The sequence below is a fragment of the Otolemur garnettii genome, unplaced genomic scaffold (assembly GCF_000181295.1).
Source record: "Otolemur garnettii isolate 467f Iridium unplaced genomic scaffold, OtoGar3 scaffold00028, whole genome shotgun sequence".
Classification (NCBI taxonomy): domain Eukaryota; kingdom Metazoa; phylum Chordata; class Mammalia; order Primates; family Galagidae; genus Otolemur; species Otolemur garnettii.
The window spans coordinates 17717616-17738246 of NW_003852423.1; the positions used below are offsets into that span (position 1 = coordinate 17717616).

The 20631-nt window shown below is 46.6% G+C and overlaps 1 protein-coding gene and 1 pseudogene across 2 annotated transcripts in view; one reads left to right on the forward strand and one right to left on the reverse strand.

Annotated features, from left to right (window-relative positions):
- EEPD1 (endonuclease/exonuclease/phosphatase family domain containing 1) overlaps window positions 1–20631 on the forward strand; it is a 113252-nt gene that overhangs the window by 91415 nt on the left and 1206 nt on the right. The window contains exons 4-7 of the mRNA XM_003788586.3: window positions 2187–2297; window positions 6290–6424; window positions 8627–8765; window positions 16742–16936. Of these exons, the coding sequence (XP_003788634.1) occupies window positions 2187–2297; window positions 6290–6424; window positions 8627–8765; window positions 16742–16936 (580 nt within the window). The remainder of the gene's footprint in view (window positions 1–2186; window positions 2298–6289; window positions 6425–8626; window positions 8766–16741; window positions 16937–20631) is intronic.
- On the reverse strand, window positions 18410–19874 carry LOC100941869 (annotated as a pseudogene). Its single transcript, XR_153457.2, has one exon. The product of XR_153457.2 is annotated as a calcium-binding protein 39 pseudogene (transcript).

Consider the following 20631-nt stretch of genomic DNA (forward strand, 5'->3'; position numbering starts at 1 on the left):
AAAAAAAAAAAAAAAATAGCTGGGCATTGTGCTGGGCACCTATAGTCCCAGCTACTTAGGAGACTGAGACAAAAGGATTGCTTGAGCCCAGAAGTTTGAGGATGCTGTGAGCTATGATGCCACTGTACTCTACCAAGGGCAACAAAGTGAAACTCGGTCTTAAAAAAAAAAAATTAACAAAATTACTTACATAATAATTCCCCCTTTTATTTGTCTGCAAAGATTTGAAGACCATATGGTCTTCCCTTGAGTTTCTTGATTCACCAGCAAATGCTTTAGTGTCCCTAGGTGCCAGGTGGGGGCTCATAAAGGGGACCCAGGTACCTCTCCTGTTCTTATGGAGCCCATGCTGAGGAAAGACAGACACTTAAATGACCAACTCTAAAAGCAGCAGAACTCCTAGACTACTCGCTTTCAAAGTAGACCTCCCCACACTCTTCTTCCCCTGGTCCCATTTCATTTTCTCCACTAAACTTGGCACCACAGAAATGACTGGCTGTACTTGCTTGGATCTTATCTTCCCTCTTACAGAGGAAGCAATGTGAGGGCAACAATCTGACCTTTGTACTCTGGCCTCATCCAGCTGTTGGATGTGGGCTGCCCAGAAGGGCATGAGGGTGGCTTCTCCTGCTGAGGCATTGCACAGAGGGCTGGGCTAAAGCCTGTCTGCCCACACCCTGCCAAGATTGGGCAGATGCTTAAGGTGCAGCAGTTCTCAGAACTTAGCGTGCATCAGAGTCCCCTGGAGGGCTTGTTGAAACTCAAATGGTTTGGCGCACCCCAGAGTTTCCGATCCAGTAAGTCTAGGATAGAACCAGAGAATTTGTAATAAGTTCCCAGGTGATACTGAGGCTACTGGCCCCTGGACCACACTTTGAGCACCACAGGGGTGTCAGGTGCATCAGTATGGCCAAGATTTTATACTGAGTAGATAGATGCAGGGTGGCTCCAAAAACAGGTTTCTTAGAAGCTCTAACAGTGATTGGTGAGAGGGATGCTCCAAAACAGGCCCCAGCAGAGGTGCTGGAGAACAGAACCAGGGAGCTCCAGACACAGGCAATAGTCAATCAATGGGCTGGTGGGAGGAGGAGTTGTCAGAGCAGCCTCCAGGTTGGAAATGCCAAGGACGAGGACCGCCACAGGGTCGGGGAAGGGAATAGTGTGTTCCCTTTGGAACTTGCTGGCTTGAGGTAATAAGGACATCTTCAGATTGAGGTATTAAGAAGGCATTTGGAAATACAATTCAAAACTTAGGAGAAATCTGAGGGTGGGTACAGATTTGAGGGTCTTCCAGGTGGAGGCCTAAGATAAACAAGTGGACAGCTCATTAAAGGAAGAGAGCGCTTAGAAGGAAGACAAGAGGCCCTTGCTCCTAGGGGTGGGCAGAGAAAGAGACCAGGGGCGTGCCCCCAAGGCATGTGAAGGAAGGAACACCACAGGGGCAGTACCACATGCTAGAACATTTTGAAAACTGAGCTAACATCTGAAAAACTCTGGAGACTTTAAAAGAACCAGCCCCAAGAGGAGGGGCTGTGTTTGAGGCAGGAGTTGGAGGAGTTGGTCTATGTACTTTGAAGTCACCATGTTTACTTTGCCTTAGTGGTAGTCATTTTATGGCTGTGTTGGGGGAGGTGTCCATAGCAAAAAGAAATCCACGTGTACGTGGGACACATAGCTGTCCATGACAGAGGAAAACCACGGAGGGCACTGGAGTGGTTCAGGCTAAAGCTGGGGGCTACTTTTGCCCCTCTGAGCTGAGTCCCAAGAAGGAAAGGCACCGTGCCTTCATCTTTTTCCCTTTCTGGAATTGACACTAATCCAGAACCTCCTGGGACCTTCAATTCACCACTTTTACAACGATAAATAGGATTCTTTAAAAAAAAAAAAAAAAAACTCTTGGGCAAGAATGCTAGAGAGAATACATTTCTATGAACTGAGAGTCCTCAGGTGACAATTTGGTGTTTCATAGATGGACGGGTCACTTTTTAATCTGTGGTACTTGTTTACTCATCTGGGTCTTGGCAAACCCCAGTGTTTGAGGGTACAGGGATGAAGTTCAGCCAGGCTCCAGGTAAGGCTGATGACTCAGAATCACACAGGGCCCAACTTCTCAGGCCATCACCAGCCAGGACTGCTTTAGGCAGGAACCCACACTGAGCGTGCCAACCTGTGCTCTGTCTTCACAGTTCTGTACCGAGCTCAACCAGCCCATCCTGCCCAACATCCGCAAGTGGAAGGGGCCCCGGGGATACTGGAAGGCCGCTGTTGCTGAGAAGCCTTCAAGTCAGCTCCAGAAGGTACCCTCGTCTGCAAAACACGGCCTTTGCCTTCATGTTACTTAAACATGTGTTTTCCTCTAATCAAGGGCATTTAAACATTTCCTTTGCCAATATCCTTGATGCATTTTTGTATTTCTGCCCAATTCTTAAATCATTGCCATTTGTTTCTAAATGCCCGGGTTCTCGTTTCATGTTTAGATTGGGAATGGATTCCTGCCCAGACGGAAACAGGAGCTCAGGGTGTTGGGAGGAGAGGAGAAATCCTGTTCAGGGCTCAGGCTGCAAATGAGTATTTCTGGCCTTTGTCCTTATAATCCCTTTACCGTAGTTCTGTGCATTGCCAAGTTTGTGAAGAGCCCATTATTCATTGACTGAAAACTTCACATTCACCTTGGTTCGGACGGACAGGAAATCCTACATATTTGCTTTCAGTGGTGAAACACATGCACACAGGAGCGTTCTATTGAAATTTTCAGCAGATTTTTATTTTGCATTTTATTTCCTCACATTATATTCAATACCAGATTTACTCGCCTTGGAATGTTTAATATCAGTGGGGTTTTAGGGTTTTTTTTTTTGAGACAGAGTCTCAAGCTGTCACCCTGGATAGAGTGCTGTGACATCACAGCTCACAGCAACCTCAAACTCTTGGGCCCAAGCGATTCTCTTGCTTCAGCCTCCCAACTAGCTGGGATCACAGGTGCCCACCACAACACCCGGCTATTTTTTGTTGTTGTCGTAGTTGTCATTGTTGTTTAGCAGGCCCAGACCAGGTTCAAACCCGCCAGCCTCGATGTATCTGGCTATCACCTTAACCACTGAGCTACAGGTGACACCGGGGTTTAGGTTTTTAAAAAGATTCTTGATAATTGACCATGAGTTGAAAAAAATATGTCATTATACAATTTTTCTATAAATGCAGATTTTTAAAAAATCTCTAGTATGTGCTTACTATACTTACAAGCACAGGTGAATTATCCTTACATGACTAATATTTATCATGTAGGTGTGTACATCATAAATGTCTCCTAGATATACTCTGGCACCCTAGGCTGGAGTACAGTGGCACAGTCATAGCTCACTGCAGCCTCACACTCTTGGGCTCAAAAGATCCTCCTGCCTTAGCCTCCCAAGTAGCTGGGACTATTGTCATGTACCATCATACTTGGCTAATTTTTAATTCTTTTTTGTAGAGATGGGGTCTTGCTGTGTTCTCAAGCTGGTCTCAAACTCCTGGCCTCAAGCAATCCTTCCACCTCAGCCTCCCAAAGTGCTAGGACTACAGGCTTGAGCCACCACCCCCAGTTTACTTTGCTTTTTTAAGAGCACTTTCTAGGTATGTAGGTGCCTAAGGGTTCATGCGGCTTTTATTTTCCATTCAATACACTTTATTCTTTCATTTGATACATTATTAATGAAATGTTGCTATGTCCCAGGCACTATGTTCCATGCTAGATGCACACTAGTGAGAAAAATAGTCCCATTAGTCCAGGCCTGCACGTTTCCCTCTGGAGTAGGAATCCCAGCAAGAACCTGACCTGCCTCTCCCTCTGAGAGGTTATAGTATATTGGAAGGACAAGACAAGAAACCCTACTCTAGGTTGGGGTGTTGAGGCCATTGGAAAATAACATGAGGTTGCAGGAACCTGAGTTCTATTCACTCAAACCTCTCTGCCTCAATTTCTTCATCTATAAAATGGGAATAGTAGCTCTTCCTTAGCTCCTGGGAGTATGCATTGGAATGCATCACTACCAGGGTACAGGCCAGGGCCTGAGAGACAGGAGCAAAGCAGTGGGCTGTCTGGGCTGCCTGGGACTGAGGGCTCAGCCTATCTCAGGCTGCAGCTGGGTCCACGTCTGGCCAGTACGTTCTATGGAGCATTATGGACCCAATGTGCTCAAATCTTCCAGTTTCATTTTAATAGGAAATACCATAAATTTTAAAAAAGGACAGATAACCCCGTGAATTTTTTGAAAACACTATGTAAATCAAACAAAATGTATCTGCTGATGATGAACATTCAGTTTCTTCTTTTGACAAACATAAAAAAGTGGTAGCAGACACTGCCATTTCTCCAGTGCCCAAAATGATGCCCAGGCCTCTGCTGCCCGGCTCCCTAGTCCTCACACCCTAGCTAGCAGGGCGGTTTACAGAGGACAAAATGAAGACCTAGTTTCGCCCAAAGTTACCCTTTTGCTATGTGAGATGTGAGCCCACTTCGCTCGTACTGGCTGGAGGGTCTGAGCTCTTCTGGACAGGGGGAATGGGGCAGGCTCCCCAGAGGTAGTGGGGAGCCCACGGTGGAAAGAATGGGTTGCACAGAGCGTGAGGCAGGGCAGGCCAGGTGCTGTGGGAACAGGCCGAGCAGTGTGAGGAGTACTGCTGAAGATGGTACAGACCCATCACAGAGCGGCCCCTGGGGAGCCCTGAAGGATTTCAGGCGCATGACGATCTGGGCCATGCTTTAGGTGGGTTACTCCAGCACCACCCCTCGGGAAATGGCAACTGGGGAGATAGACAGGGCCGGCAGGGCGGTGGTGTTTACCTCACTTTATCCCTGAGGAAACTGAGGCTTAGAAAGACCAACCGGCTCACCAAGGTCCCCCAGCTAAGTGGCTCAGGTGGGACTGAGATGCATATTTTCTAATTCTCTCCCTAGTGGGTGGGTGAGGAGAGAATGTTAAGATACAGAAATGCACAGCACGCAAAACACTGCTCCCCATTCGCTCCCTCCCTCCCCTAAAAGCACGCTGTCCTGAGAGGTTGTGCCTGTCAGGTGTCTAGCACAAACCTGAACTGACACTGGGGACTGATGGCAGTGGCTCAGGAGGACAGTTGTGCAAAGTCACTTCCCCTCCTTTTGCAATGAATAGGAGCTGTGCTGAGTGTCACTGGCCTCTTGGAGGCCACACTGACCACTCCCCGAGCAGTGGGCACTGAGCGTGTGCTCTTGTGGCCAGCAAGCCTCCACAGGCCATGCTGGGGTGGACAGGAGGAGCGTGTCTTCTTTCTGTAAGTGACAGCAGCATGAAGCGGACAGATTCAGAAAGGCAGGGGCTTAGCACCAGGTCTCGGGACTGTGTCCCACTGCGCACCCACAGGGCCTCTGTGAGACTCTGTCTACCTGCAGAGGGCTCTTGACCAGTTGCAAACCATTAGGACTATTAGCTCTGACCTCCCTTCTTGAGCTTCTACCAGGCGCCAGGCACCATTGGTTGTAAGCAGCAGCTAATAAATAAGCAAATCCCATCCCTTAGAGTCTTATTTTTGATTTTCAGCATTGCCATACACAGTTGTGGGATTTTAGGGAAGTCACTTCAGAGCAGCAGTGTCCTCATCTGGTAAATGAGGGAATGAACTGCTACCTTGTAGAAAGTGATGACTTAAAAGGTAACTCTAGGTTCAGGGCCTATAGCTCAAGTGGCTAAGGCGCCAGCCACATACACTGGAGCTGGTGGGTTTGAATCCAACCCAGGCCTGCCAAACAACAATGACAACTACAACCAAAAAATAGCCAGGCATTGTGGCAGGTGCCTGTAATCCCAGCTACTTGGGAAGCTGAGGCAAGAGATCACTTAAGCCCAGGAGTTGGAGGTTGCTGTGAGCTGTGATGCCACAGCACTCTACCCAGGGTGACAGTTTCAGACTCTGTCTCAAAAAATAAATAAAAATAAAAGGTAACTCTATAGCTAATCTGGACTCCACTCACCTCTCCCCAAAAAGAAAAGAGCCCAATCAACCCTGGTTGTATGTAAAGCTCCAAAATTGGCAATGTATGAGATTATTTCAGCAGGGTTGGGGTAAGGAGTAGCAGGGGACAGGGGAGAGCAGCTGTGGCTTTTGTGGTGCTTTTGGTTTAGAAATAGCCCCTGTGCACTTGATCTTAAGCCCCAAAGCAGAGCCTGCTGCCCATCTTCCATCTCGTCCAGCCTCTCCTGTTCCCCAGTGCTGGGTTGCACTGGGCTGTGTTAGGACTTTGGTACCAAGGCTTCTCTCTCTCTCTACACAGAGGGCTGGGTACTCAGGATTCCTCTGGGACATGGCTGCTGGTGTGGAACTGAGAGATGCCACCTCGCAGGAGAGCTCACCCAGCAATGGGCATGGGAGACCTGTGGGCCCCAGCCCGTACCTCGCAAGGTTCAAGGTACCTGCTCCATTTGTCGGTGATGATCCACTTCTTTCTCAAAAAAAAAAAAAAAAAGTCTCATTTTGTAAAACTAGATGTAGAGATCTTGGTGCCTTGGTTTTGTTGTCTTGGGGTTGGGTCTGCACCTGCTCCTGGAGCTTCCTTGGCAGGTGAACTTGTTCTGGCCAGGAATGAAAAGGATTTTAAGGGACTTTCAGCCTGGATAAGTCTCATATCAGAGGCAGCTCCTAGACCTGACACCTATCAATCACCTGGCGAGGTTTTCCTTCATTCAGGGATTCCTGAACCCCACCCCAGATGTACAGAATTTCTGGTATGGGGCCCCAGACTATTTGCCATCAGCACTGCTTCAGCCCATCTGGTGCTGCCTCACAAGGCTTTTGGGAGTAGCTGGATTCAAGAGCAGCAGAACTACTCCGAGCAACCCCTTCTTCTCAGCTGCTTCCTTTAGGGAACCCTTGATAGGTGGTTTGGAATTGGAGGGGATTCATGACCCACCCTGGGCTGTGGCCAGGGACAGATCTGTAACTGGCATCTCCCAGATGGGAGTCTCTGTCTCACCAGAGTCGAGGAATAGCAGATTGACTGGAGTGCCATCTCTCTGATTCGCTCTGGATGCCCTTGGGAAGTGTTAATGAACTGCAGAATGGTCAGAAGTAGGGCAGCAGGAGGGAGGAGAAGTCAGGGGCCAGAACAGGTGGTCAAGTTGGCAGGCAGAGAATTGTGCCACCATGGTACGTAATTATGGGATCATAGGTCAGGCAAGAGTGGTCCCTTGTTACACACCCAGCAGGTTCCTCGCCTGCTGGACCCTAAAAGTCTCCTCAAACCCCAACACAGCTTAATGGTTTCTGGCAGTTGAGGAGGCTGGGGCAGTCCCTGCACTGGGGGTTACAAGCTCACATGCACCATTGGAACCTGATGTGCCCAGTGGTGCCTCCCAGACTCCTCTCTGTGACAGTGATAAGGCTGTGTCTGCACACCTGGGGGTGTCTGTGGGTTGTACCTGAAGTACTAATGCATGAGTCAGCCAGTTATCACCTTTAAAAATTCCTAAGATTACGCTGATCCCCTTATGATGGTAGGTAGCTGTTCTGGCTTTGGCCAAGCAATGCTATGACCAGAACCTGCTGGTGTTGCTAAAAGGCAGGCTGTGTTTTAATGGGCTAATGAGAAAGGCTATCATGGCATGAAGGACAGGTCCAAGCCCCCTCAATAGAGTAGTGCCCTGGACAGGCACTTGGCCTTTTAAACTCTCTGTTATGTAGGCCAGGCAAGTATGAGGTACAGATGTGGCATATGGCTCAGTCAGTGGGACCCCTCCTGGCCTTGAGGTGGTTTTTCCTATGTTCAGAGCCACAGCTGCTGAGCTTTTGGTCCTGGCTGGTGGTGATAGCATGCTGAGGCCACATCTGAGCACCCTCTGAAAGATGAGACTGGCACCCTCTACTTCCTGGGGGCTCCCCCTACTCCCCTTCTCTTCCTGGAAATGTTTATGTTGGTTGCCATGACAAACGGAAGGGCAGGATTGCCAAAGCCCGAGGAGCTAAGCAGAGCTGAGTGCCCAGGAGACAAACTCTGACGTCACATTTCTGTGCCCACAAACCAAGGGTCTGCCCTTGGGAATGCAGAACTGCGGCATGTCCTGGGCCACCAGGTTCCGGGGCTTGTGGTTTGGACATGTTGAAATTGGGTTAAAATGAGCATTAGGGCACAGCAGGCTCCAGAAAGAAAAGAACACAGATGAGAGCATGTGAGATGTGTGTGTGCTAGGAGGGGGCATTGATCCCAGCAGTGGGTCCTGGCAGGAGAACTCAGCTGGTCCTTTGGGGCCAAGAACCTAAATCTTTGATAACAACAAGGTGCCAGAGCCACCTCCTTCTTATATATGATTGCATAGAAAGTAGACAACAACAGAAAATCCCAGATATGCCCAACTTTTAGGCCCCAAGGAGTCGGGGGGGAAGGATGTTGGGAGTGGACTGGTAGAACAAAATAGGTCTTATTCCTGCAGGTGCCTGGGAAAAAAAATCTGAGATGGGGCATCACACATTGTCTCCCGGAGGTGGGGGCTAACCTTATTTTGTTTACCATGGCCACTTGTGTGCATGAAGCTACTTACTGATGAGTTGCTTGTAAGGGACACAGGAAATAGGAAAATCTAAGTCTTTCCCTGTTGCTTTGTTTCCTGCTGTCCAGGTGGGAAGCAATGACTTGACCCTTGTGAACCTTCACCTGGCAGCCCTGACCCTGCCAGGGGCTGAGAATCCATGCAGGAACCACAGTGACAGCCACCGGGTGGCGAGCTTCGTGCAGACCCTACAGGAAACCCTGAAAGGTAGGAAATTGCCTTTGTCCATGGGCCGGCCACACTTCTGCAGGGCACGCAACAGTACCTCTTCCAAGCCAGCTCTCTGGCCACTTAGGCTGGCAGTTGTCAGCCAGGCAAGTTGCAGGTGCAGGGGAAAATCAACCCCTGGGATCTCATGGAGCTGATCTGACCCCAAGTAGAGGAACATCTTTGTCTCTGTGGACCTAGCGTGTGAGTTCCTAAATGTCAGCTGGGGCTTCTCAGCCTATCTTGGGTAGAAACGATTAGGGAGGAAGTATAAGTGATGACTCCTTTCCCGAAAGACGGCTCATTCTGAGCCCAGCTGCCATGCAGTGCCACCCTGTGGGTGCCACCTGCACATCTGTGTGTGCTCTTCTGAAAGAGGGACAGAAGGTGACAAAGAGAAATGGTAAATTCCTGATTATGGGCAAATTGAGCTTTTCTTCCCAGCAGGCTGCAGATCATGCTGAAGGAGCCTTGAACCTATACAAAAAAGCTTTATTTATATAACACAGGACTTCAGACAAGTCCAAACCACTTCAGGTCCCCATCTGAACTGGGGAACTGACGGTACTTCCCTCAGAGGAGTACCCGGAGGGCTAAGTAACAGTGTCTGTGGAAGTAGCAAGGACTTGGTAGGGACTCTGGATACACGGATTGATTTATGATGCCAGAAGAATTAAGAGAACACTGAAAAGAGCAGAGCTCAGGAGAAAGGTGGGTGCTTTGTTTTCCAGGCTCTGCCCCAACAAATATAGGTCTTCTGTGCTTGTTTCACCAGAAGGAAAAGTTGACAAGGCTGTAAAGACTGTGATCTTGTCCAGTTGGCTTCACTTTTCAGAACACCTACCTTCTTTAGGTGGGAGTTTGCAGCTGAAGGCCTGGAATTCTCTTCTATATTCTTGAGTCTTGCCTGATAGTCCCAGCTTTCTAAGATTTTCCTTATTAAATTGGCTCCTGACAAGGGGTAATTCATGACACATTGGCTATAAAAATATTTCCATCAACTATAAGCTTACATTTAAGAAGTTTTCTATTGTGGTAAAATATACCTAACGTAAAATTTACCATTTAAATCATTAAGTATACAGTTCGGTGGCATTGCGTACCTTTGCACTGCTGGGTAACCATCCACCACCCAGAACTTTTTCATCTTCCCAAGCTGAAACTCTGCACCCATTAAATACTAACTCCTCCCACCCACCATTCGACATTCTGTCTCTATAAATGTGACTGCTCTGGAGAGTGCATAAAAGTGGAATTATGTGAATTTGCCTTTATTTCACTTAGTTTGTCTTCAACATCCAGGTTGTAGCATATGTCCCAATTTCCTTCCTTAATGAGACCAAGTAATACTACATTGCACTGCATATATATACACATACTGAATTTTGTTGTTTATCCGTTCATCTGTTGATGGACACTTGGGTTGCTCCCACCTTTGGGCTGTTTTGAATAATGCTGCTATGGGCATGAGTGTGCAAGCTTTTATTCTGAATCTGGACATGTTCTGACTGGCATTCTACTTAAATGCTAAGTCCACAAGCTAAAAAAATCAGACAGGAGATTTAAGCTGAGGTGCTCTATCCAAGAAGCAGCGAATTGTTCACCCACTATTAGTCTCTAACCTGTTAAAAAAGATGACTTGATAGCTTTTCCCATCTCTGAGTGTTTCTATTGTTTTCATTCTCAAACATTTCCTTTCTTAATATGGAAGCAGGAAAGAAAGACACCAGTTCATAACTTCTGATACCCTTAGGCACTTACTGTTTGTTCCTCCTGATATTCAGGGAGTGATCAGGTTTTCGTCCAAAAACCTTGGGCAGGTTATTGTCCCAAGTGGCCAAGGGACCACTGACCCACATCCTGGCTCCCCCATGACACATCCAGGTAGGGACAGTGATTTATGCACCCTGCATGACCCTGCTTGTAACCAATATCCAATTAACTGTCAACTGGTGTCACTTCAGATCCAGGCATTCAGGAAGTGCTCCAGTTTGCCTCAGTCTAACAAGGGTAAATAGATTAGCAGAGGGGTTCAGCTAAAACAAAGACAAGGCCTTTATTCCACAGGCTTCTATCTCAGCAAACAGAACGATTCGGTGAGCAAACTCTGGGCCTTTCTGCCTTTGTCTGGAATGTGCATCCAGGTTGATGTCAGCAGGTAGTATTTCAGTCCCCTGGTAGAATTTTCTTTCAGACCTGACCAGGGTGTGAAGATAGGGGTTTCCCTCTGTGAGCTTGGCAAGAGTGAAACAGAGTGTGTAGTAATGGCTGACATCTGGGTGGAATGGTTGCTCAGTGGAACAGGTTGTCACTGGCATTTTATAAATCTAGAGACTCTGAGGCAGTCAGCCCCAGCATCCTCCCCTCACTTCTGGGAAGCAAGGGAACCGTGAAGGAGGCCACCCCGGGCAGATGGCTTTCTAGGAGTAGAATAATTTAGGCTTCTGCAGCACACCTGAGGATTATCAGACACAAGAACTTCCTTGATGTCATCACTGATGCAGATTTAACCCAAAAAATAGGAGTTGTGAGAAATCTGGATATGCTTCTTTCAAGAAGAGGACTGTTATTTTCGCTCCTAAAGTTATCCAGAGCTGGGTTTATTGTCCTTTTTTTTTCCAATCAAGTCCATGCAGCAATGTTTATTGTCCCTTGACACCAGCATGTGTTCTGGTTTCAGAATTATCTTTCTTGGCCCAAACTTTGTCAAGTCTGCATCCCAGCAAAACCCTGCACTCATCGTAGGGGAATCTCCTGCTTTAGTCTTTCATAACCTTCAGTTTTCCTTGATATCTAGTAAATGTAGCGTCTTTCTCTTTGTTCTTTAAAACTCAAACTGCCCCCTGATTCTGAGGTCTTCCTCACGCCTCATGCTTGTCTGTTGAGCACACCTTGTCACGTTTCTGGCAGAGCCACCAGCACTGTCCCAGCACTCAGTGTAGTCACAGCAAACAGCAGCCACATCCTGGTGGCTCTTCCATTCTTGCTGTTTGTGACAAGCTCTGGATTTGAGGGCTGGCTCGGTGACTTTTGTATTCAACGCTATTCTGGGCGCTCTCAGAGGATATGGTAATAGCCCCTTCAGAAGGGGTTGTGGCCAGTCACTGATGGTTCATGGGGGTAGTGGTTGGCCAGGGCTCAGTGAACCGTTGTTAATGCTGCTGTTAGAAGTTGGCACTGATCTCTCAAGACGGCAGGAGCTGGCCCTGCCGTGGGTGCCCAGGTTGCTGGGGTCTAGCGCGCGCGGGGCCGCACGGCGGAGCTCAGAGAGGCTTCCACGCGACACCTCCCGGAGGACAGCGCCACCTGCGGCGCACGGGCGCCCTCTGCCGGTGGCTCGGGTCGGTTCACTTTAGAAGGCGTCCCTCTAGCTGTTTTACCAAAGAGTTGCTCAGAGCCTTGGGTACACCGAAAATGATTTCGTTTATGAGCCTCTTTCCTTAAAGCCACCCTCCCCAGGTGTGACAGAATGCCACCCCCTGATGCATCCTGGCTCTTCTGAAGGGAACTCGTTACAAGAGGGTCCGGCAGAGTCCAGGGCCTCGCTGGGGTCTGTTCTGTCAGAATTTCTACTCACTTTACTTAGGAAATTCTTACTTTTATAACCATCCTACTTCCTCTAGGGTAAATCAGACTGTGGGAGAAGTGCCTGAAACACTGTAAAGAGAAGACCTTTTCACTTTGGCCCTGAAAGCACCTTGCAGTCCTTACACACACGTGTGCACATACACACACACACATATACACAGGCGATGTTTAATGGCCGCTGATTCTCTCTGGCAAACGTGTAAATGTGGGTCCTGAAACTTAAAGGGAAGGGACCCTGAGGGACAGGGAGGTGCCCCGTCATGCCAGGTACTTTTTTTTTTTTTCATGCCAGGTACTTTTGATAGCTGCTCTGACCCCGGCAACACCCAGGAGGAGAGGGATTGTTCTCCCCTTTTATGGACCAAGGTCACAGGGCTGGGTTATGGCAAAGCCCAGATTCCACACTCACAGCCATCTAGCTGTCTTCCTAGAACTGGGACCAGGAGCCAGTGTTTTCAGATATGCTATTCTGTGGGGTTTTATTTCATTTTCAGTAACTCTCCGTGACCACTCTTCCTCCTAGTTAGTTTGGATTAATAAGGGTGAAACAAGAAATTGGGAAAAAGGACAGAACAGTTTCGCTGCTTTGAGAGAATATGATTGTCAGTTTGTTACAACTAAAGTTAGAACAAATGTTAGTCGCAGCAAGAAAATTAAGAAAAGTGCCTAGTTACAAACTAAAACCACAAAAACTAGTACCTTCTGACATATGTCAGCAATAACCAGTTAGAAAGTACAATGAGACAAAGCCAAGATCCCATTCATAATAAAAAATGAAAAATATTAAAATACTTTGAAATATGGGTAGTAAAGCAAAATAAAAAACTATAAAACTTTACTGAAGAACATTAAGAAAAAGAGATGTGAATGAACAGGCAAACATGGCATGTTGAGAAGACACCCATCCTTACCATAGTTCTGTGTAGTTTCTTGCACCAGGAAGCTATTGCTTCCCATGCCTGGCTGGACACAGTATACATAAAATCAGAATCTCTCTGAATGAGCCCGGATTTCCTGGAGTGAAACTCAAAAATAATATTTTTTTGCCAGGCTGAGCAAGAGCGAGACCCCATCTCTAGTAAAAACAGAAAAAATTAGCCAGGTGTTATGACATATTCCTGTAGTCCCAACTACTCAGGAAGCTGAGGCAGGAGGATCACTTGCGTCCAGGAGTTTGAGGCTACTGTGAGCTAGTCTGACACCATGGCACTCTAGCCTAGGCAACAGCGTGAAACTTTTGTCTTTAAAAAAAAAAAAAAAAAAGCCACACATTTTTGTAGCTACCAGCATTCTAAGGGCTTTTAAAAAGCCCCTTTCCCAGTTCAATCAGAGCAGCCCCATGTTTAGCCACTCAACTTTTGGGGCTTCCTTATAGGATTTTACTTGAGAAAAAGAATCTCTCATTTTAAGAAAAATGTTTGAAAATTGCTGATTTGAAGCAAATTCATGTCTCAGATGTATTCACAGGTAGAAAAAATAAGGTAGGAACTGAAAGCTAAAGTTGCCATAATTGTGTGAAAATAAATATACATGGCTATTCGTGTATGTGCAGAGTAACCGGGAGGAGACATCAGGAACCGGGGTGACCTCATCTGGCCAGCCAGGGAAGGGAATACAAAAGTTAAGATGAGTTAAATTTAAAAAAAAAAAAATTTTCAATCAAAGTTTCAATATCATGAGATTATATAACCTGTTTTTTTTTTTGATTGTTTGTTTGTTTATGACAGAGCCTTACTTTGTTACCCTTGGTAGAGTACCATGGCATCATAGCTCACAGCAACCTCAAATTCTTGGGGTCAAACCATTCTCTTGCCTCAGCCTCCCAAGTAGCTAAGACTACAGGTGCCCGACACAATGCCTGGCTATTTTTAGAGACAGGGTCTCACACTTGCTCTGGCTGGTCTGGAACTTCTGAGCTCAAGCAGTCCACCCACCATGGCCTCCCAGAGTGCCACCATGCCTGGCCTACATAAACATTTTTAATGAAAGAATATTAAAACATACTATGGCACTAGCTCAAGAAAGGGTCCATCGGATAGGCTAAAGCTCAGAAACAGATATATTGTACATGAGATTTTTAAAGTGACAGGTTGATACCATAGTTCAGTTGCTAAAGAACTCTTCAAGAAATGATGCTTGCAGAAGAAGTTAATTATTTGTGGGGAAAAAGAAATCCAAGACATGTTAAAAAGTGATGTGTAAAAAAAATAGACCCTTAAAAAGAACTTAGTGAATATTTGTTGGATTTTGGAAGTACTCTTGAAAAATTTTGTTAGAACATACTACATAAAAAGAATTTTTTTTTTAACTTCCATGTACTTCAGTTTGGTCATAGGCCAAATGAAAAGGCAAATTAAAAAAAAAATTCCTGTCTATGATAAAGGGTTAATATTCTTAATATATGGAGAATTCATATTAATAAATAAAATATTAAGGTTCCGTACAAAGCATAGGCACAACAAGCACCCCCAATACCCAGGTCTTGGTTTCTAATACCATTCTCTGATAAAAGAAATAAAGATTCCTTAGAGAACAGCTGATTCTAGGACTAAAGCAGAAAACAGGCAGGACGATCTTGGAACACCCTATAGTATCAGAAAGAAGGGTTCAAACAGAAAACAAAAGTTCACAGGAGTCAACTAAAAGAGCTCCCAGTGACCAAAGCTGGAAAAATGGAGCCAAAAAGTAAATAACATGGTACTGGATTATAATGCAAAGCATAAAATAAGTATCCATGAGTCCATACCTGTCTAAATAAGTGATCAGATAATTGAATGAATGAGGAAGAATCGATAAATCTCTTGTATAGCAGAATTCCAAATCTTTTTTTTTTTTTTTTTTTTTTTGAGACAGACTCTTGTTCTGCTGCCCAGGCTAGTGGCATCATCATAGTTCACAGCAACCTCAAACTCCTGGGCTCAAGTATTCCTCCTGCCTCAGCCTCCTGACTAGCTGTGATGACAGGCATCCATAACAACACCCAGCTAGTTTTTCTATTTTTAGAGACAGGGTCTGGCTCTTGCTGAGGCTGGTCTTGAACTTCTGAGCTCAAGCAATCCACCTGCCTTGGCTCCCAGAGTGGTAGGATTACAGGTGTGAGCCACTGTGACTTACAGCCAAACAACTTAAGTAAATACTCTTCAAAAAAGGAGGAACAGAACTTATTTTTCTATAAGTAGAAGGTGTCATTTTCATACACTTAGTTAATTTTTTAGTGATAATGTTCAATGTTCAATGAGGGATACAGTTAGAGGAATTTCGTTATATGGCTGGAGAGGGTTGAAATTGGAGCAGCCTTTGTAAAGTAGGCTGGCAGTATTTATAAAGAATCTTAACAATGACCATACTCTATAACGGCAGCCCTGTACAGTACTAAGGACAGCAAGCAGGGACATGGATACTTGAATGAGATACCTACTTCAGCGTTATTTATTGCAGTGACTACCAGAAATAGCCTTAAAAATGACCCACAGCAGGAGAATGGTAAATTGCATACATCAACATGGTAGACAGATGCTGTGGGCCAACCACTGAATGCCAGGAACACTCAACCCTTTATCCTGGTCCATCGATCTGAATTTGACCTTCAGGCAGATAGAGCACATCTTCTAATCAAGGAGTAGCTACTGCTTACATCTTTAGACTCTGGCTTCTGTATCCCTAATAACATAGAAGCACCCAACTATACTTCAGGTACCCATCCCAGCTCCCCAAGGAAACCAGCTTGTTTCTTAACTCTCTGCTTTTGAACAAGTTCCCTGTCATCCTATTGACCTCTAAGACCCAAGTCAGTCATTACCTCTTCCAGGGAGCCTTCCCTGACCACCTTTCTCTGTGCTACATTGGTCTCTGAGTCTGTTTTTATTTCTGCACCTGTGCTCAGCTCTCATCTTTCTTCTAGTCTGTCTCTCCCATTAGACTGTGTGAGCTCAATGGGTTTTATTCATCTCTAATCTCCTGCATGGTAGGTGGTCTATAAATGTTTGTTGTGCTTTTGTTTAATATCTGGGCAAGACCTTTAGGCCTGTTTGTTTGTTTGTTTGTTTGCAGTTTTGGCTGGGACCCGGCTCAAACCTGCCAGCCACCCCCAGTATATGGGGCCAACACCCTACTCCTTGAGCCACAGTTGCTACCCCTTTAGGCCTGTTTTTGCTGTAACATTTGGACCCCATCTTATTTCCAAATGCATTACTAACCTACTTTTACTGTTTGGACCTTTTTGCACAAGCAATTTGGAAAAATGGGGAAAATGAGAACCATGGTGCCAGTCCCAATGCTGGGGAATCAAATCAGAGGCTGCCAATCTAGTTTCCATGGGTTATAGTCAATGCTGGATTTTACTTCCCAGCAGCTCATAAATTCCTCACATTTTTCTTTCCACTTTCCAGGAGAAAAAGATGTGATTATTTTAGGGGATTTTGGCCAAGGCCCAGATAGCAGTGACTGTGACGTGCTGAGGAAAGAAAAATTCCACCACCTGATCCCTCCGCACACCTTCACCAACATCAGCACCAAGAATCCTCAGGGCTCAAAGTCTCTGGACAACATCTGGATCAGTAAAAGCTTAAAGAAGGTTTTCACCGGTAAGATGAAAACCCACTCTCCTTTCTCCTGTTCAGAAGTTAAGTTTAGAGAAACATGTTTGAAGAGACAGAAATTATCATTTTTTGTGGGTTACTATATAATTATTCAATCAGAGATACTTTTAAGAGTGGGAGGTGACAAGTAATTAAAAGATCCCCACTGATCTACAACAAGGGCAAACCTGCTTATAGGCTAAGGGAGTCCTGCTTTAGAGATGAGCTGATAACTTACTCTAACTTTAAGGACACTTATTCATTCGGCAAACATTTGTCAAGAGTTGAGGCACATGAAGGAGGTGGTTCCAACATGCTGCATGAATTGATGTGTCACGAGGGAATAAGGCAAGTGCTCAGAGCGCCACAGCTCAGCCCTGGAAAGCAGTCAGCCTCCCCCAGAACACTCACCTGCTGAGTCAGGAGGCAGCATGACTGAAGAGATAATAGGATCTTTTGATGAGAGATAAGAATGGCGGTTCTAAACTCTTGCTGGAGGCTTTACAAAGCCTCAACATATGCATATTATGCTTTAAAGAGAAATTTAAAAATAAGAAAAGAACCAAGGGCTGGGTCCCACTGCAAGAGAGTCTGGCATGCATCCAGGGCCGAGATAACTGTGTCCCCAGCTTCTCCTACCTCTCTCTGGTATTGATTTCCTGTTAGACTCTGTCATGGGACGATCCAAACGGTGAAGGAAGTGGGTCTCAGAGGAGTGAGAGCTGTCAAACTAGACAAGACATAGTCTGCAGAAACTCTTGGCTGGGGTTGGAGGGCCGCCTGCCAGGTGCCCAGGCTCCCAGGAGGGGTCCCAGGGAGATGAACTTGGCCTGCCTGCATGGAGAGAGCTAGAAGGAAGTTAGAAACCATTTCACCTGTCCCCTTCCTGTTAAGTCGTATTAACTGCAGTGCAGGGAGGAGTTACCCCATCACAGAACTGTCAGCTGGGCACAGACCGCAGACTGCAGGCCTCTGTTGATCTTACACTGACCTTGGCACTGTTACTCCTGAGGACCACACAGAGCTCTCTAATTGTACTGCAATTGTTCCTGTAACTATTTGTTCCACTTCATATTTCTAAACCTTTATTTTTTCCTTGTTTTTTTTTTTTTTTTGTCGAGACAGAGTTCTACCCTTTGCCCTAAGCAGAGTGCAGTGGCATCGTAGCTCACTGCAACCTCAGACTCTGGCTTGTAGGTATCCTGCTTCCTCAGCCTCCGAAGCCGCTGGGATTACAGGCGCTCGCTGCGGCGCCCGGCTGGGTTTTTCCATTTTTTTCCATGAGTTGGGGTCTCACTCTTGCTCAGAAAAGCCTCGAACTCCTGAGCTCAAGCAATCCTCCCGCCTCAGCCTCCCAAAGTGCTGGGATTACAGGCGTGAGCCACCGCGCCCGGCTTAAACCTTTATTTTTTAAATATACTTTCTTAATAACCTCTGTAGTTTTCTCTTTCTTATCTTTTCTTTTTTGGGGGGGGGGTTAATACTTTAGATATTTATTGGAAATTAAGCTTCTTGCTGAGCTGGTCTCTTCAAATCCCTGATCTGTTTAACTAAATAGGTCTTCTCATCGTTAAACTGCTCGTCCTTGGTCCTGTCATTCTGAAACTTGCTGAGGAACTCTAGGAGTTTGGTCTGGTTCTTGAGGATGTCCAGGATGGGCTGTGTCTTGTTAGGATTGGCTACAAACACCTTAAAAACGTGGAAGGCCTCAAACTGGATGTTACAGCTTTTGTCTCGTAGAAGGTTCATCATTAATTTGAGGGTCTCAGGTTTACTGATGTATTTTGTCATAATTGTGAAGTTGTGTCTATCTAATAGTAGTTCACCAAGAAGCTTGAGTGACTGCCTTTTTGTCACATAATTTTCTGAATGAAGTAACTTCTCATACTCACTGAAAAATCTATCATAATGCTGCTCCAAAAATTCTGCACTGAGCAATTTATGTCTTGTAAGTAAATCCTTGAATGTGGCAAATGCATCTGAAGCTATGTCAAATGTTGACATTTCCACATAGCTGAAGAAATCATAAAACTGTTCCGACCACAAAATGATTTTTGCAAGTGGTTCATGTCTGATGCAGTCTCCTAACATTATTCCACAATTTAGAGCTATTTCTGGAGATTCATACCCTTTCAATAACATGAACAAAATATTCTGTTGGGTGCAGATGTATTCAACAGTAGGAGTTCTTGTACCAATTTGTCTTCTGAGAATATTGTTGAAAATTTGAGCCACGTCTTTTTTGCCCTCAAAGTCAATGAGCTGCAAATCAGCTACCAGGGTGCCGGAGGCCGCTGTTATATAGCTCCTGAGCAAGCTGAGCCACTGCTTCTGTCCGTGGCTCTTTTTCATTTGTACCATATAGAATTTCCTTCATAGCGACCAGATTTTTGGAAACTTCTTCTGTAGCCTTCTCTGCTTTTTTGTCAGAAATGTCTTGCTTTTCCGGAACAGCCATGCTTTCCTTTAGGTTCTTCACAATGTCTGCCGGAGATTTGTGAGACTTCCCACACGGGCACGGCATGACGGCCGTGCCAGAGGCCTCTGCGGCCCTCTGCCTACTCTACAGGGCTGGGCTGGCCGGCTTCCTCTCCACGTCGTCGCCGTCCCCGTCCTCCGCCGCTGCCGCCCCGGGCTGCTCGTTCGGTCCCCGCGGCGCGGCTCGGGCGCTTGGCTCCTCCGTTGTCTTCTGTCCGCTCCTGCTCCCGGCGACGGGCTCCCGCGGCGGCGGCGGTTGCGCGGGCGGACGGCGGCCCAGGAGCTCCCGCGGCGGCCGCCGAGCTGCTGTGCTTGCTCAGGCTGCGGCTGCTTCTGCGGGGCCCGGCGCCGCTTTCGCCTTCACCCTCGCCCTTGCCCCGGCTCCGGAAGGCTCTGTGTCTCCCAGGCCGCGCCGCTCCCCGATCCCCGCGCCCCGCTCCCGGACCGAGCCCGGCTTTGACGTGCGCACTGCGCAGCCGCCGAAGGCGCGACGTCGGGCGGCGGCTCAACGCCCACTTTGTCCTCGGGCGCCCCCTGGCGGACCGGAGGACTGAAGGCGCCCGGAGTCCGCGCTAGGCCGGCGGGGAGGGGCAGCTGAGAAAAGCAGATTCCATTACCCGAGTTCCTATTCTTTCATCAGCCACTTACATGTTGGTGCTCAGTCCGTTCTCTGGAGCCAGAGCACTTTTTCGAAGGAATCTCATCCCCGTGTTCAACGACCACTTCCACAAATGTTAACAAGCTTCATTTCTGCGAAAGGCCCCCAGCCGACTTAGTGCACACTGCTTCTTTTATACTTGGGAGGAGCAGATCATTCACTTCATTTTAGCATCTCCTGAAAGAGCATAGTGGGTGACAGAATGTTCCAGATTAATAGGAGTCTACCACTTGGATTTAAATCCCGGCTCCACCATTCAGTATCCAGAGGCATGTCACATCTCTGTTCCTGGTTGTCCTCACAAAGTAAAAAAATAAAGTATAATAATACGGTAGTACTTGCCACAGGCGGATGACGATGAACACAATAATGCTTTACAAAGCTCTGACTACAGCGTCTGGCATATAAAAATGCTGTATATGTGTATTTTTCTTTCTTTGTTTTCCTCGTATAATTGAACAAGTATATTTGAGCACCCAGGCCCTATTCTAGGCACTAGGGCAGTGAACTGAACAAACAGTCCCTGTTCCTGAGACAGTCAACAAATAAACCAACCAAATAATAC